The following is a 16,095-nucleotide window of genomic DNA, read 5'->3' on the forward strand; positions in this document are numbered from 1 at the left end:
ATCTATGTTGTGCCGTTCCTAATATTACTCCTGGAAGTTATGAATAAATGACTAGCAGATTACAATTAAGGTCCAGATGGATGTTTACCAGTTTGGGGTGTGTCCCTGCTCAGTCTGACACTTTCCAATCAGTGCTGCCATTGTCAGACTGTGCAAGGACACCCCCCAAACTGCTGTATTTTTCAGACTATAAGACGCAACTTTTTTCCTCCAAAAATGGGAAAAGGTGGCGGTGCGCCTTATGGTACCTGAATGCTAATGACCGCTTCCATTATAGAAGCAGGTCATTGGCATGCGGGAGGCACAGGGAGGTGAGGGTAGCTATCGCTGGCTGTACTCACCTTTCCTGCTCTTTTTCTGGGTCCTGCTGTGGTGTCCTGGCCGTTCACAGTCGCAGGATGTAGTGCACGTAGACGGGTCAGGTTACAGTACACAGTGGGACCTGGAAGAAGCGATGGAACGGTGAGTCCTGTATATGTGGCGCTGTCCGGAGCAAGCAAGGTAAGTTTAATGTTTTTTTTGTTTTTGAAACTTCTGATGGGGGCTGGGGGGGTCCGATCAGAAGCTCATAGGGTCTTAATGAGGGTCTGAGTCTGATGGGGGCTGGGGGTTCTGATCTGGAATTATGTTGGGCTGGGGGGGGTTATATCAGATGCTTATAGGGCAGTGATGGTGAACCTTTTAGAGACCGAGTGCCCAAACTGCAACCAAATACCCACTTATTTATCGCAAAGTGCCAACAAAGCAATTTAACCTGAATACCAATATAGTATATCTTTCATGTACTTTATCATATAGCTATAATAGCTTAATAGCCTACATTCAGTGTGCTGCCTGTGCTGTTCATAGTGCGTCCTGTGCTGATGAAGGGCAGGAAAAGTCAAAAGCATATTGGTACGCCATAGACTTTTTCCAAGGCGCGGGTGCCCACGGAGAGGGCTCTGAGTGCCGCCTCTGTCACCTGTGCCATAGGTTCGCCATCACTGTTATAGGGTCTGATCTGAGTCTGATGGGGGCCGGGGGTCTGATTTGGAATCATCTAAGGCTGAGTGGGGCTGGGGTGTTATATCAGAGGCTGATAGGGTCTGATCTGAGTCTGATGGGGGCTGGGGGGTCTTGTCTGAGGCTAAGTGGGCTGGTGGGTCTGATCTGAGGCTGATGGGGCTGGGGGGTCTTATCTGAGGCTTAGTGGGCTGGTGGGTCTGATCTGAGGCTGAGTGGGGCTGAAGGTCTGATGGGGGCTGATCTGAGGCTGATGGGGGCTGTGGGGTCCACCTGAGGCTGATTGGGGCTGGGGGTTGTTCAGATCTGAGGCTGATTTGGTGTCTGATCTGAGTCTGATGGGTTCTGGGGGCTAATCTGAGGCTAATGGAGGCTGGGGGGGTCTGTTCTGAGGCTGGAGGGGTCTGATGGGAGGCTAATCTGAGGCTAATGGAGGCTGGGGGGGGGGTCTGATCTGAGGCTGAGTGGGCTGGGGGTCTGATCTGAGGCTGATAGGGTCTGATTGGGGGTCTTATCTGAGGCTGATGGGGCTGTGGGGTCCCACCTGAGGCTGATTGGGGCTGGGGGGTTGTTCAGATCTGAGGCTGATTTGGTGTCTGATCTGAGTCTGGAGGGGTCTGATGGGAGGCTGATCTACGGCTAATGGAGGCTGGGGGGTCTGATCTGAGGCTAATGGAGGCTGGGGGGTCTGATCTGAGGCTAATGGAGGCTGGGGGGTCTGATCTGAGGCTGATAGAGGTTGAGGGGTCTGGCTGAGGCTGATGGAGCTTGGGGGGCTGATTTTGGGGTCTGATTTAAGGGTTTGATGAGGATTGAGGGTCTGATAAGGGTCTGATGAAGAATGGGGGGGTCTGCTCTGTGGTTTGATGGATTTTTTTTTTTTTAGGTCCTAGGTGTGTCTTATAGTCTGGAATAAGAGAGGAACAACACAACATCAAGTCATAAGAACAGATACTTCAGAATCGTTATTGCATGGGAAATGCAAGTAGTTACTGAAACAGACACGTCAGGAGAGATTACAGGTCCTCTTTAAGGCCGGGTTCACATCACGTTTTATGCCTCTGTTTGATGTATACGATAGAAACAAAGGATACAAAAATGCAGCACTGGTAAAAAAAAGTATACTTTTTATTTATTTTTTACAATGGAACTCCGTTTAACTCATAAGTTTTTTGTATACGTTAAACGGATGGGAAAAACGGAATGTGAACCCACCCTTAGGGAGTCATCTCCAACCTGTGGCTCTCCAGTTTTGTGAAGACTACAACTCCTAGCATACCCTGACCACAACAGCTCGGCTGCAGCAAATTGGATTTTTAGGTGAATCTCCACCTTTAACACTATTTCAAAATTCTGTGCTTTTTAATATATTCTTATGTTTATCAAAACCTTATTTTCCTGATACAGAGCTCCAAATCCCCTGTTTAGTCATAGTGTTAATTGTAGCTGCTGCAGTCACCACGAGGGGAAGCTCAGGAGCACACTGTATACTGTGCAAGCTCCGGAGCTCCCCTTAGTGGTGGCTGCAGGTAGCAGAATGTTATGATTTCACTCTATGTCTCTGCAGGGAATTTGGATCTCTGGGTCAGTAAAATTTACACTTCAACCCCCGTGCAGCTAAATTTAAGAAATGTAACAATGCAGAATTCTACATTAAAGAGAGCAAATTGTATTCAGGACAGACAGTCACATTGCAGGGTGGACAGGTCATTCAGAGTGGTTACTAGTTGAGTTTTTTCCTGTTGGTGAGACGGTCTCCGGGGCTGCGCTCTACCCTCTCATTCTCATCCGTGACGCACGTTATTGGTATTTTGTGGTTTAATTGTTTCTTGACTCAGTTGGTGACCATTTAGTTTAGTGACCTCGGCTGATTCACCCTCTTCATCCTCTACACCGCACGCCCTTCAGTATACCGTAATACTGTGATTACAGGCAGGGGAATGCTCGCCGTCCTGTAAACCTGTGAACACGTGCTGTGTCATAAGTGGAAACTACTGTAAACTAACGGCATTTAAAGGGAAATAGCAGTTACATAGTGGCCGAGGATATAAAGGGAATGAGTGGTTTCCAGGGGAGGACGAGTTATCAAACGTGGGGTGATTCATGCTCAGGGGGTGACCTAATTACACTACCCGAAAATCGAAAAACAACACCTGGAAAATGTAATGCGATTGAGCTGAGATAGACGAAGTATAAACTGCTGGTGGGGCTTGGTCACTGATCACACAAGGTGGTGCCCCCTTTATTTTGGGTTCTGCAGCAGGGTATATGCTGAGGTCACATTAATACTGGGGGCATATCCCCTTGCTGCGATACAGGCTGCCCCTCTGGCATGGTGGTGGTCATACTAATGCTGGAGCTCCTTCTGTGGTCATTTGAAGCTCAGCCAAGGTGGTTGTTGTCTGCTCTGCGTGGAAGATCTGCCACCCCTTCCAGTCTCGATGGGGTAGAGATTTGGAGATGGAGCTGGCCAGGGTTTCTCCCAGACACCCTGAAGAGCACGTTGCGTAGCGGAGGCAGTGTGTAGCGGCGTTACCTTGTTGGACACTACATCTCCTGAGTCAAAAAGGGCATTAGGACTGGTTCCATCATGTCCTGGACTTGCTGAAGGCTGGTCAATGTTCCCTCCATGAATATTAGATGGCAATGTCCATGGTAGCTAGTGGCGCCCCCCACCACGACACCTGGCGCTGGTCTTGTGTGTGACAGTAGACGCTCCTGTGAACTCTGATGCGCCCATCGATGGGAACCAATGGCGTGATGAAAGCAGGTTCTGCCTCCGAGTTTGCAGGAACTCTCTGCTAGACGGGTTGTGTCCCAAACAGAGTCTTTCCTCCACCTACAACGAGAACGTAATGCTAACACAAAATGATTGTCTGACCTCAAGAAAAGAGGATGCCGATCATACCTCGGAGAATAGATGAAGCCATGATTTTATTACTCCACCTAAATAACATTCTGAACCATTTGAGTTAATCCTGAAACGCCCAGGGGTCACTTTCAGAAGGGGAAAGACTTTGAGAAATATTCTAGCACCCGGCTGCTTGGTGTCGAAAGAGACAGAAAATCTACAAAGTTACCCAACCTAATCGGTTTCCACAAATGTCACACTAGACGGCGTCTCTGTGGTCACACTGAAATAAAGTTTCATAGATTGTGCCACTTCATGTGTGGTCTGTCTGATTGTGGCTGCAAACCCCAAAATATGAGGGTCCGCTTGGCCAAACACAGACATAACATTAAAGGGGTTTTCCGGTAGGTTCAATTATCCTCTATCCACAGGATAGGGATAACTATCAGATCAGTGGGGGTACTACCGCTGCCCTGTACCCCCTGAAGACCCCTTGCTGCTCCCCTAAAATGACCAGATGTGCGCCGCCGTTCCATTCATTTCTACGGGAGTTCTGAGCGCGGTACTCGGCTGTCTCCGGAACTCCCATGGAAATGAATGGAGCGGCCACGCATGTGCGACCGGCTGCTCCGGTCATTTAAAGGGAGCAGCAGGGGGGTACAGGGCCCCGTTTTTATGATCGTTGGGGGTCCCAGCGGTAGTACCCCCACCGATCTGATACTTTTTCCCTATCCTTTAACCCCTTAGTGACCAGCCTGTTTTCGGCCTTACTGACCAAGCGTTTTTCTTCCTTTTTTTATCCTCGCATTCCAAGAGCTATAACTTTTTTATTTTTCCGTCTATATAGCTTTATGAGGACTTTTTTTTGCGGGACAAGTTGAGGTTTTTAATGACGCCATTTTTGGGTACACATAACATTCAGACTTTTATTAACTCTTTCTGGGAGGGAGATGGGAAAAACAGCAATACTTCCACTGCGTTTTTACGTTATAAATTTTATGGCGTTCATTTTTCGGTATAAATAACATAGTGTCTTTATTCTCTGGGTCAGTACGGTTACAGTGATACCAAATACATATAGTTGTTTTTACATTTTACTACTTATTTGCAATAAAACCCCTTTTTTTTAAAAAGAAAAAATGTTTTTGCATTGCCACTTCCCAAGATCCATAACTTTTTTTTATTTTTCTTTCTGATGAGTTGTGTGAGGGATTGATTTTTGCAGGACGACTTGGGTTTTTCATTTGGTAAATTTTTGGAGTAAATGTCGCTTTTTGATCGCTTGTTATTAAACTTTTTCGGTGGCAACGAAGAATAAATTAGAAATTAGATTTTTTTTTTACGGCGTTCACCGTAGCGGACAATTTACATGATATTTATGTAGTCTGGGTCGTTACGGATGCAGCAATACCAAACATATGGGAAAGATTTTTTTTCAAGCGTATTTTCAATGGCATAAAAGCGTAAAATTTTTATCAGATTTTTTAATTGAATTAATTTGTTGTTTTTTTTTACTTTTCTTTTACCACTTAATAGTCCCACAAGGGGACTATAACAGACAGCTTTTTGATTGCTTTTAAAATGCAATGCATTATCCCTATAGTGCATTGGATTTTAATGGCAATGCTATTCTAATATTGACCATCAGGCTGCGCCAGAGAGGTGCAGCCTGCTGGAAATGACTGAAGGCTGGTCTGAGGCCTACATCAGACCCCAGGTAGCCTTCACACACATTGGCACCCTGCGATCGCATTTGCGCAGTGCCGATGGGAGACAGAGAGAGTCCGCTCCCTCTGTCAGCACATTAAAAAGTAAAGTTTTTAACAGCCCAGATCGGCACTCCTGACGGTCCGGGCAGTGAGAGCCAGGTCCCCCGTGCAGCGATTAGACTGGGCTGCCATAAAAAAGCGGCGGCCCAGCCTAAGGCCACTTAGTGACCGCTGTAAAAACACGTATGGGTGGTCACTAAGGGGTTAATGTTAATGTTTGTTTGGTCAAGCAGATCCTCATATTATTATTTTTTTAATCAGATATTTTTATTTGATTTTCACAAGCATATTGAGAACAAAGGTAACCCAACCTACCCTTATTTCAAACACAGTGTTTATTATTTCAATGACCGCCTCAGTCTTGGACAATTCCACATGAGATGAATCAAGTCTGCATTGGATGTGTCGCATCTTGGGCAGCGGTCATTGTCCCTATACCTCATTTTTTTCAAGACCACTGGCGTTCTGTAAACCCTATGTAGTAAGTACAATTGGGAGACTCTCTGCGCTTCACTAACAGCTAGCGACGGGCAATCCTCTAACACTTTTTCCCACTGTTCTTCAGTGAGGTCCGATATGTCCGACTTCCACTTGGCAAATAGTTGTAAAGGTGTATTTTTAACTTGCATATCAATAAATACACTGTAGTGAAGTGAAATAACACCATTAGTGGTACCACTTGTCGCTGTGAGGTCTATAATACTGTGTTTTGGAGCAGGGGCAACTTTTTCAGACTTGTCTTGCGTTTTTATGGCGTGTCGGAGCTGTAGGTATAAATAAAATAATTTCTTAGGGATATTAAATTCCTGTTGTAACTGTGCGAATTCTTTCAATATACCCTCCGAGTACAACTATATATAGTTAGGCCAAATTGGGGTATATGCCGTATACCCAGTGATCTTTGTGACATCCCTGGCCTTCCACCACACCTTGTGAATGGTGTTCAGTACTCCATATCGTTCCCCTTTAATACGAAAGGTACCATCCTCCAGTGCAGACATCAGGCATGTCCGTCCTACAAGAAATCTCACTACTTTTCCTACCGTGTTCACTTTCTCTATATCTCCCCATCCTCTAATATGTTGTAGCTGACTCGACAGATAATATAGCCACGAGTCCGGTAAGGCCAGACCTCCATTCGTTTTTGGTCGCCGTAGAGTGCCAAGTTTAATACGGGGGACCCCTTTCTTCCAAATTAAGTCCCTAAACAGGGCATTCACTTTATAGAAAAATCAAATCGGTACCCAGCAAGGAGCATTATGTAGGAGATACAGTAACTGGGGCATCAAAATCATTTTTATAAGGTTGGTCCTACCTACCATGGAAAGCGGCAGCTTGATCCACGTGTTCACTTTATCTTTGAATCTGTTTAGTAATGGCGTCAGGTTTAGGTTTTCGTAATCCCTAGTATCAGGGGTTATTTGGACACCTAAATACTTAAAGGAAGCTACTATCGTTAAGCCCATGGCGTCCTCCGGGTTTGGGACATCTCCTTTAGCAAATGGCATTACTACAGACTTCGTCCAGTTAATACGGAGACCAGACAATGCCCCATAATCATTTATAACCTGCATGGCTTCCTTAAGGGAATTTCTCCAATCCTCCATGAACAGTAACAGATCATCAGCATAGAGAGCGACTTTTTCAGTCAGTTCCCCATACTGAAAACCCTTCACCGAGCTCGCCTGCCTCAGAGCCTCCACCAAGGGCTCCACTGCCACCGCAAACAATAGCGGGGACAGGGGACACCCCTGTCTCGTCCCTCTATGTAATTGAAAGGGATCCGATAAGGCCCCATTAATTCGTAGCACAGCCTTTGGGGTTGCATACAAGAGCTGTACCCATTCAATGTATTGGCGCCCAAAGCCCATCCTCTCCAGTACTAGCCATAAATATCGCCATTCCACACTGTCGAATGCCTTGGCCGCATCAAGAGATGCGACCGCCGCACACGAGGTGTGGACCCGACTCGCCTGGATATTAATGAAAAGTCTTCTGACATTAACAGCAGTGGAGGCATTTGGCATAAAGCCCGCTTGGTCTGTATGAATAAGCGTCGTAATGACCTGATTTAATCTATTCGCCATCACTTTCGCCAACAGTTTCACGTCAGTCTGCAGGAGCGAGATAGGTCTGTAGGAATCAGCTTCTTTGTCATCTTTACCGGGTTTCGGGATGAGCACAATGACAGCCTCACTCATTGAGGCAGGTAGGCGCCCCATTTAAGATCCTCATATTTTGAATAGTACGGTCGAGCTACTGGGGTTTGCAGCTATCCTATGGATAGGGAATAACTTGTACCTACCGGAATAACCCTTCAGGACGTCTGCCATACATGTACAGTGAAAGTCTGTTTTTTAAAAATGGTGCTCACTCCTGAGTGCTCCGGGCGCCATAGCCGCTGGGCTAATGTCATTGATAGGCAATCATGCCGGTCATAGACATTTAACCCCTCAGATACTGTAGTCAGTTGAGATGACGGCATCTGAGTTGGCTTAGAGACATGGAGAACACCTGAAGGTTTTTTGCCTCCTTGTTGATCAACACAGTGGAATTATAGGTTGGACCTGTGACATTTTCCCACCTTATCCATATGTTTCTGTTTAATTGTTCTATCAGGAAGGTGACGATTTAATATTAATTGATATTGATAATGGCAACATCTCCTTCTCTGGGAATGAGATTGAGTCTGAGCTCTGTGATGTCCCGGACATGCCGGTAGCCGCTGCAGAGACCTTTATATACAGGTAAGTGATTTTTGCGAAATCTCCTGTCTGTCTGTCTCTTTCTGCCTGTCTGTCTATCTATCTGTCTTTGTACAGATGAAATAGTTCTTTTTTCTGCATCTTACCTGTATTTATTTCATAGCTTTCTCCATGGCTGCCTCTATCACAGACTGTGTATTGTATTTCTGTCTCCCAGTATGGAGAACCTTCAGCTACACTATGACCTGGAGCAGTCCCATCGCTCAACAGTCCTGGACATTGGTGAGCAGAGACTGCGGAGGCGGCTGTGGCAGCAGAGCCTCAACAGTGAGATACAGGAGATCGCATTGCAACTCATTGTGGACATCTTCAGGTAAAATGTGCTCTACTGTCTATAATGAACTCCATGTTAAATACTGGCAACTAAAGGAGCCAACCACGCATTGTGCATGCTTCCTACAAACATATTCACCTTTCATTACTTCAGAGCTGCACTCACTATTCTGCTGGTGCAGTCCCTGTGTACATACGTTACTTATCCTGTACTGATCCTGAGTTACATCCTGTATTATACTCCAGAGCTGCACTCACTATTCTGCTGGTGCAGTCACTTTGTACATTACATTACTTATCCTGTACTGATCCTGAGTTATATCCTGTATTATACTCCAGAGCTGCACTCACTATTCTGCTGGTGCAGTCACTGTGTACATACATTACTTATCCTGTACTGATCCTGAGTTACATCCTGTATTATACTCCAGAGCTGCACTAACTATTCTGCTGGTGCGGTCATTGTGTACATACATTACTTATCCTGTACTGATCCTGAGTTACATCCTGTATTATACTCCAGAGCTGCACTCACTATTCTGCTGGTGCAGTCACTGTGTACATACATTACTTATCCTGTACTGATCCTGTATTATACTCCAGAGCTGCACTAACTATTCTGCTGGTGCGGTCATTGTGTACATACATTACTTATTCTGTACTGATCCTGAGTTACATCTGTATTATACTCCAGAGCTGCACTCACTATTCTGTTGGTGGAGTCACATCTATGTAGAACTCAAGGGAATGTCCTGCTGGAGACACTTCCATGTATGACTTAATATTCCTTTCCTCCACTTGTTTGGCAGAGATGTGAAGGCGCACCTGAACTATGAGCACCGGGTGTTTAACCTCAGGGAGTTTCTGAAGACCAGAAGTCCAGGAGACCAGGCCTTCTACAGAAATGTGAGTCTTCCTCGTTTAAGATATAGTGTACTTTTAATACAAAGCTGTGCTTTAAATCCACCAACCTTAAAGGGGTTGTCTCACTTCAGCAAATGGCATTTATTATGTAGAGGAAGTTAATACGAGCCACTTACTTATGTATTGTGATTGTCCATATTGCTTCCTTTGCCGGCTGGATTCATTTTTCCATCACATTATACACTTCTTGTTTCCATCGTGCTTGAACACTATAGGAAAAAGCACCAGCCTATGAGCACTCCCACGGTCCCGACCACCAGAGAGGCTGATGCTTTTTCCTATAGTGTGCAAGCACGACCACTGCTGCTGGATTGCAGGGTGGTCATAACCATGGAAACGAGCCGCGTATAATGTGATGGAAAAATGAATCCAGCCAGCAAAGGAGGCAATTTGGACAATCACAATACATTAGTAAGTGGCTCGTATTAACTTTCTCTACATGATAAATACTATTTGCTAAAGTGAGACAACCCCTTTAAGGGGAAGCAGATTCTGCATTCGTACCTAATGGAGGGGTTAGACGAGCGCCAAATCCTTAAGAACCTTCTAGAAAAACATACAGATGAGGAGTAACTCCGGAGAAAACAGACTGCAAAACCTGCCCTGTTCCTACATATTCCATCCACAGTGATTCCTTAAGAAAACATTACAGATGAGATGGGGATGAAATAGAGGAAGAAATTGTTGCAGTTTGCAGGTTAAGAGGTTTAAAGCAGAACTCTAAACTTAAATTGCAAAAAAAAAAGTCCAGCTGATTCATTTCTTAATATATCCTTATAAGGGTCAGAGTTCCATTTTTCTGATACAGAGATCCAAATCCCCTGTATAGACAGAGCTACAAGATAAAATTGTGGCTGTCTGAAGCCACCACTAGGTGGAGCTCACTGGAGATGGATCAGAAAAAAATGGATCTCTGAACTCTATTAAGATACATTATAATATTAATTATGGCTGAATTTGGATCCTGTTTACATTAAACCCTTAAAGGGGTTCTCCTCTTTGAAATAAGCTAATCACAAGTGACCGTCTGCTGTGACCTCCGAGCAATCAGCTGTAATCAGTGGGGAAACCTGACTGTGAGTTTCCTGGACACGGTACCAGCAGTGGGCTGCTAGGAAATTTGAGGTCTTAAACCCTGAGAGCTTTCCCGGAGACTAGAGGGAATTCTTAATGCAGCTCTGGATGTGACTGTAGTAAAAGAATTGCTGTAACCCCATCTCAGTGCAAGTAACGTGATGTGTTTACAAGGGTTGTGAACCTTACTGGGGGGGTTGGTTCACCTTGTTCTGGATCAGCAGAACATCGCACGTCCACATAATATCACAAGTGATGGGGCGTCCGCATAGTAACCGTGTGCTCCTGCCGCAGGTCCTGGACACCTACATGTTCAACTCCTTTCTGAAAGCTCGGCTTAGTAAGAAAATGGACGACTACACCCGTATGGAGCTGAGCACGTCCTCTGAGATCGACGGGTAAACTGATCAATGTTCTTGTATGATAAACATGTCCACGTAATGCATGTACAGATGTAGCAGAGCTGAGTTTGTCATTTATAGGACCGCAACTAACCAACATCGGTGACTGTTCTGAGGGAGTTATCTATTAGATGTTACATCGAGACAGACAGCGAGAGAGAGAGACCGCGACAGAGAGAGAGAGATGTGAGATGGATAGATATTAGATGGATGGATAGATAGGTAGGAGAGAGATGGATGGATAGACACAGTGGCGTACATAGAGAAGTAAGGGCCCCATAACAAGGATCAAACCGGGGCCCCCCACACAGGACAGAAAGGTTTCCGCCTAAACCCTTTTCAATGACCCTTGGGCCATTTTTCCACTGCTTCATGTGCTAAAAGTTGTTCCTTAGAGCAGTGGTGGCCAACCTGCGGTCCTCCAGCTTTTGTAAAACTACAACTCCCACCATGCCCTGCTGTAGGCTGATAGCTGTAGTCAGTCCGGGCATGCTGGGAGTTGTAGTTTTGCAACCGCTGGAGAGCCGCAGGTTGGCCATCCCTGCTTTAGAGGGTAGAGTCCTGACCAAGTTTTCACCTCCAGTAGAAGAGGAGATGATCCCATCTGGGCCCCCTGTTGCCCTGGGCCCCATAGCAGTCGCATGGTCTGCCGCTATGGTAGTTACGCCTCTGAGTAGATATGAGCTGATATTACATATGTGATAATATGTTATTTCTCAGCCCGTGTTCTTGCAGTAATCTTTATAAACAGTTTTTTGACCGTTCGGTAATCCAGAACATTTGATGATCCAGAACGTCCGATCTCGTTGCTCATAGATTAGAAGACTTTTAGTGAATATACATAGTACGGACTCCTCAGACGCGTTTTGCATCCGTGTTGGATGAATTTCATCTCCAGCTGCCGTCTCTTTTTTTACGTCCATAAAAAACCTGATTTCACTTCTTTTTAATGTCTCCTGGCAGCCGCCCATGAAAACGCACACATGATGGATGGCGTCCGTGTGCTGTCCATTTAGCGTGAAAACCAGACTAAAATAGTGCGGGCTGTGATTCTCTGCACAGGACTGATGGGACAGGAAGAAATTCAGACATGACCTGAGCTTTATTGGGCCAGTGTTCAGTCCGTGCGCTGTCTGTTACACACCTGGACAGCACACGGACTGCACACACATCTGTTACACACCTGGACAGCACACGGACTGCACACACATCTGTTACACACCTGGACAGCACACGGACTGCACACACATCTGTTACACCCCTGGACAGCACACAGACTGCACACACATCTGTTACACACCTGGACAGCACACAGACTGCACACACATCTGTTACACACCTGGACAGCACACGGACTGCACACACATCTGTTACACACCTGGACAGCACACAGACTGCACACACATCTGTTACACACCTGGACAGCACACGGACTGCACACACATCTGTTACACCCCTGGACAGCACACGGACTGCACACACATCTGTTACACACCTGAACAGCACACGGACTGCACACACATGTATTTTACACACCCGGACAGCACACAGACTTCATAAGCACATCTTTTACACAACTGGATAGCACATGGATTGCACGTGCATGTCTTTTACACACTCGGACAGAACACGGACATTGCCCGTCTGCCTGACCCCTTGGTAACACTTGTGCAGATTGTGTTCTGACTCGTCATGGCCGCTCTATCATACCCGCCTTGTGCTTACAGGAGATCAACCATGTTTTCTGAAAGCCCCCGCCGGCGTGCCACGGAGAAGCTGAAGCGTTTCCGAACGGAGTACATGTTCAGTAAGAAGCTGGTTATCAGCATGCCAAACCTGCAGACCATCAAGATGGCCGACGTCCCGGCAGGACCACTGTCCCTGAGGAGACCCCAGCCGGAAAACGGTGAGGAACTTCTTGTGTTTTATACTCCAGTCACATCTGATGCTGCGTCCAATCACCATACATTACAGCATATGTTCTGTTCTGGATTTGAAACCAGCCTGCAGCTTGAGAGATGAGGAGAAGCCAGCGGTTTGTAAATGCAGCTCTGAAAGGGACTGGAGGATAAGACATGAAGTAATTCAAGAGGAATATATTATAATATGATTTGTAAATGATTCTATAGACAACCACATAGAAACAGTTTTAGGGCATCATATTCTAGCAACCGTGTTTGTCTATGGGTGCAATGGGCACAGCAAAGGTGAATCCCAAACTGCATCCGATTTATTATTTATTTATTTTTATTCTCGCTATTTTTCTACACCCTACATTTGTATTGGCTTTTGCAGCAGCTGCTTGGCATTGAGTGCTGCTCCTTACTTTACTGTTAACCAGTATTGTCCTTCTCTTGGATGAGGCCCCATTTGCACAACGGTATGGCTGCTGTGCCCATGTTTGGACCACAAACAGTGGGTAGGCAAAATATGGGCACCGGCCGCGTGAACTCCGCATCGCGGGTACGGACCAATTGACTTGAATGTGCTGCCTCTCCCCAAATGATAGAACATGTCCTATCTTTTGCCGCATGTTGCGGAACGCGGACACGTTAAAGTCTATTGGTCTGTACCGCAATGCAGAGCTCACACGGGTGGTGCCCGTGTTTTGCGGACCCGCTGTTTGCAGTCCGCAACACGAGCACGGCGGCCATACGGTCGCTTTGCACATTGTTAATTGTAAAGAGCCACTTGATACAATGTTGCTTTTAACATTACAGGATACAATGTAACCGGGAAGGAGGTCCACACTTTCAGGGTCCCTGAAGTGGATTTTCCTCTGTCCGCTCGCTACATCCAGACATACTACACGGATTTCACTAATTATCTCAGCAAAGAGATAAAAGCGCTGCCGCCCGAGAGCTCCACCCTGCTGGCGCGATATTACTACCTCCGAGGACTGGTGGGCCTGATGCAGGGGAAACTGCTGGGCGCTCTGTCAGATTTCCAGAAGCTTTATAAAACAGATCTACGGATCTTCCCCATGGAGCTGGTGAGGAAGGTCATCCTGTCCCTCCCGGCAGCGGAGCGTAAGAGGGCCGACTGCAGGCCGGAGCTGAAGAAGCTGGTCGGGCAGGTAATGGACAAGGAGAGGGAAATCCCTAGGGCCGATGAGCGCGTCAAGAAGTTTGAGTTACCCAAGACGCACCTTCACATGGAAGACTTTGTACGGAGGATTCAGGAATCTGGAATCGTCAGAGACACCGACACCATACATCGCTTGTTTGATGCTTTGACTGTTGGTAAGTGGGAGAGTCATCGCTAGTGCCAGGGTCCAGGGGGGTCAACCCAGGAATAGCAAAGGTCCACAGCATTTTACAGGTTACAGTAGGGTCAAAAGTTTGGACACACATACTGTATGTAGGGAATGAACCTGCACAAACTGTTGAGTCATTTTGCAAATACTGTATATTAGTTATCGTATACAGATATACTTCAGAGCTGCACTCACTATTCTGCTGGTGGAGGCATTGCAGCTCTGCTGTATACTGCAGGATGTAACTCAGGGTCAGTACAGGATAAGTAATGTATGTACACAGTGACTGCACCAGCAGAATAGTGAGTGCAGCTCTGGAGTATAATACAGGATCAGTACAGGATAAGTAATGTATGTACACAGTGACTGCACCAGCAGAATAGTGAGTGCAGCTCTGGAGTATAATACAGGATGTAACTCAGGATCAGTACAGGATAAGTAATGTATGTACACAGTGACTGCACCAGCAGAATAGTGAGTGCAGCTCTGGAGTATAATACAGGATGTAACTCAGGATCAGTACAGGATAAGCAATGTAATGTATGTGTGACGGTATCATCCGTGTCACCGTCTAGTATTCCCTTCTTCCCTTGAAATAGCACCGCCAGATAATCCACAGAGCAATAAAACGCTATTATCGCTAGTATCGCTGGTATCGCTAAATAAGTCCATATATGAGCCAAAGCTGAATGCTGGAACAAGACTTTACTGGAAGCAACCTGGCATTCAGAACTACACTTTCTTTTATGCCCTGCTCCCATGCAAGGGAGACCCCACAACAAATATACATTAACCAATAACACAGAGGTACAACCCACATAGAATCCTCCCCTCTGCACAATGTCCTCTGTCCTGGAGACAACCGAGGTGTAATTCAACTATCTCTCAGGACAAAGGGAAATCGCCAATACACACGGGGAGACAATAAGACAGACATCACTACTTAAATATGCAATGTCCCACCCTTTATAGTACACATAGACATTTAACATCCCAAAATGGCACGAATTAGACCAGGGGTTCAAAAGTTAGTAAAAGTCTCTTTGGCCTGGCTGTACTCATGGTTTTTATGCCCAAAACCGGTCCTACACAGTCTTTTGTCCTGGAGACCATTGAGAAGTGATCCACTTATCTCCCAGGGACAGAGGCCAGACTCCATTAGCCACATGGTAGCAAAAGACAGCAAAATACATGAACCCACATAACTATGCAGCTATTACATAGAACAGGTACATTCAACATGGGACCGTAATCACATGGCAAGAGGCTGGCACGTAGTCCTTTCCAAGTACTCGTGGCAAACCCAAAAGAGGGGGATTTGTCACAGTATGTACACAGTGACTGCACCAGCAGAATAGTGAGTTCAGAGCAAAAATCTCCAATCTTTCCATATTTATGTCCCGTGTGTATACAGAGTTTGGTGATTTTTATTTGTAGACTGGTGTGGTTTTTGTACTAGTAACCTATATGGGTTTTAAGAAAATGTGCATAAATTGGGTGTTCCTAACAGGGTGGGGCTTAAAAGTGTCTCTCAAATGGGAATGCAAATGTTTGGCGTTATGCCACCTTCCTTATGATATAGGAGCTCAACTATGCTGTTAAAAAGGGGAAGTGGTGTTTCTAAGGACAAGATTGCTGACTGTTTCTAATAGATACAACTTCTGGGAACTTTCCAGAACATTAAGTGTTAGTGTAGCAATCCCCCAATGTCATTGTTTTCTTTAGCTGCAGACATGATCCAGGCCTAACATGCAGGGGACTTGGGGAATGTCCCACTCTG

The 16,095-nt window shown here is 45.9% G+C and overlaps 1 protein-coding gene across 1 annotated transcript in view; it reads left to right on the forward strand.

The window, feature by feature from the left end:
* DENND3 (DENN domain containing 3) overlaps positions 1 to 16,095 on the forward strand; it is a 65,406-nt gene that overhangs the window by 36,788 nt on the left and 12,523 nt on the right. Inside the window, 6 exon segments of the mRNA XM_044294392.1 lie at positions 8,242 to 8,369; positions 8,545 to 8,700; positions 9,470 to 9,566; positions 10,953 to 11,056; positions 12,787 to 12,965; positions 13,780 to 14,301. Of these exon segments, the coding sequence (XP_044150327.1) occupies positions 8,242 to 8,369; positions 8,545 to 8,700; positions 9,470 to 9,566; positions 10,953 to 11,056; positions 12,787 to 12,965; positions 13,780 to 14,301 (1,186 nt within the window).

This window comes from Bufo gargarizans, chromosome 5 (genome assembly GCF_014858855.1).
Source record: "Bufo gargarizans isolate SCDJY-AF-19 chromosome 5, ASM1485885v1, whole genome shotgun sequence".
NCBI lineage: Eukaryota > Metazoa > Chordata > Amphibia > Anura > Bufonidae > Bufo > Bufo gargarizans.